General features: G+C 34.6%; 1 protein-coding gene across 1 annotated transcript in view; it reads left to right on the top strand.

Annotated features, from left to right (window-relative positions):
- Window positions 1-2093, top strand: part of gpx7 (glutathione peroxidase 7) — a 13609-nt gene extending 11516 nt beyond the window's left edge. The window contains exons 2-3 of the mRNA XM_048179032.1: window positions 984-1245; window positions 1468-2093. Coding sequence (XP_048034989.1) covers window positions 984-1245; window positions 1468-1631 — 426 coding nt within the window. The 3' untranslated portion in view covers window positions 1632-2093. The remainder of the gene's footprint in view (window positions 1-983; window positions 1246-1467) is intronic.
- Window positions 2094-2538: the final 445 nt, after the last annotated feature.

Below are 2538 nucleotides of genomic sequence, written 5' to 3'. Positions count from 1 at the left end.
GTCTGTCTGTCTGTCTGTCTGTCTGTCTGTCTGTCTGTCTGTCTGTCTGTCTGTCTGTATCTATCTATCTATCTATCTATCTATCTATCTATCTATCTATCTATCTATCTATCTGTCTGTCTGTCTGTCTGTCTGTCTGTCTGTCTGTCTGTCTGTCTGTCTGTCTGTCTGTCTGTCTGTCTGTCTGTCTGTATCTATCTCTATCTATCTATCTATCTATCTGTCTGTCTGTCTGTCTGTCTGTCTCTATCTATCTATCTGTCTGTCTGTCTGTCTGTCTGTCTGTATCTATCTCTATCTATCTATCTATCTATCTATATATATATATATATATATATATCTATATATATATATATATATATATATATATATGTCTATCTATCTATCTATCCATCTATCTATCTGTATCTATCTGTCTGTCTGTCTGTCTTTATCAAATTCAAAATTGCTTTATTGGCATGACTGTAAATCATACAATATTGCCAAAGCATACATAAAACAATAATAAAAAACATCTGTATAAAAGAAGAAAATAATATCAAATATTATAACGCTATCAAATATTACAACATAACTTAAACTTAAATTTACAGTGTAACAAATTAGAACATGTCCATGTTTGATACCACAGTGTTTTAACACACATATATACACACACACACACACACACACACACACACGTACTGAGGGTCACTGTGGTGGACGGTAGAGAAACACACTGAGGTCAGACACACACATTACACACATTCACCTGCTGTCTCTCAGGCTGTGGCACATCCACACGTATCTCGCAGCCAGTGCTGTCGGTCCCTCTCCTAATATTACCTTCATTTGCTCTACTTCAGTCATGGCTGTAAAGTTCTTTATTGAGTTACAGAGCTGACTGAGGGTCCATCTATCTACCTGTCTGTCTGTCTGTTTATAACCCTGAATGTAGACATATATTGTGTATGATGTTGTTGATTTTCCTGTACTGTTTGTAGGTTTCACTGGTAGTGAATGTGGCCAGTGAGTGCGGTTACACCGACGAGCACTACAAAGACCTCCAGCTGTTGCAAAAAGACTTTGGCCCGTTTCATTTCAATGTTCTGGCATTTCCCTGTAACCAATTTGGCCAGCAGGAACCCGGCAGCGATAAAGAGATAGACAGCTTCGTGCGGCGGGTCTACGGGGTATCTTTCCCCATCTTCAGCAAGATCGCTGTGGTTGGAATAGGGGCAAATAACGCTTACAAATACCTTGTGGGTGAGTGGAACCGGTTTGATGATCATGCAAATGTAAATGCTGATATTACAGAGAGGTAAAAAAGTATTTTGACACTTTTCACACTTCAAAATATCTGAATGTCATGCATAAGAAACTAAATATAAAATCAAGTGCATTTCATTTTCATGCAGTGTAACAGCTTATTAATTTGACATGCTGTGCTCACATCTAAACAACCGTCACACTCTCTTCTAATTTCAGAGGCGTCTAGGAAAGAGCCGACCTGGAATTTCTGGAAGTACCTCATCGATACTGATGGCAAAGTTGTTGATGCGTGGGGTCCTGATGTCTCCGTCAAAGAAATCCGCCCACGGATAGCGGATATGGTTCGGAAGCTGATCATCAAGAGGAAAGAAGAGCTTTAAGTCCTTTGAATCTTCTTCAGCTCTGAAAACTGTAGACACTCAGACCTCAGATTTCTTTGAAGAAACAAATGCTAATTTAGGCCTATTCAAAGTACAAAGTTTGAGATTACACCAGCGTAACCCGCTTTAAATGACCCTACATCCTCTACTCCAGTTGTGAATATTTCAGTTGTGAAAACTTTGTTACATCTGTTTGTAAAGAGAAGCACTGAGAGTTAAAGTGATAAAAGACCACTTTTATAGTAATAGACCACTTCATGCTTACACTAAATGACATACTACCCATTATGTCTAATAGAACAACACCAAAATAATGAAATATGAGCAATATGATGAACTGATTCTGGAGTAGAAATATTTATTTTTATACTACCGCTATCCTTTTTGTACTGTGATCTGTCAGGATTTTTGACCCTGTTACATTTTAGTTTGGTGGCTCCATTAAAAGTTTTGTCCTAGTTATCAGTTTTTGTTTATTTACTGAAAAGTGTTTTCTTTTTTTGGAAGAAAATGTGTGTGGTGGTGCATGCCCGTGTAAAATTAAAACAAATTACTAAACATTTACCCTTAAATTTAAAGAATTAATTTCTTTAAAAAAAAAACAAAAAAAAATATTTTTTATATTATATAAAAATATTTTTTATATTATATATATAAAACTTTTAAATATATTTTGGTGCTTGCCCATCTAAAATTAAAATTTATTACTGAAAAAAAAATGAATATTTAAATATTACAAAATAATACAAATTAATATATTTTAATATTTTTCTGAAGAAAATGTGAGTGCTGGTGCTTGCCCATGTAAAATTAAAATTCATTATTAAAAATAATATTTAAATATTAAAATATGATACAAATTAATTTATTTTAATATTTATCTGAGGAAAATGTGAGTGGTTCTGCT

This window comes from Megalobrama amblycephala, linkage group LG24 (assembly GCF_018812025.1).
Source record: "Megalobrama amblycephala isolate DHTTF-2021 linkage group LG24, ASM1881202v1, whole genome shotgun sequence".
NCBI lineage: Eukaryota > Metazoa > Chordata > Actinopteri > Cypriniformes > Xenocyprididae > Megalobrama > Megalobrama amblycephala.
This window is presented reverse-complemented; position numbering and strand designations above follow the sequence as displayed.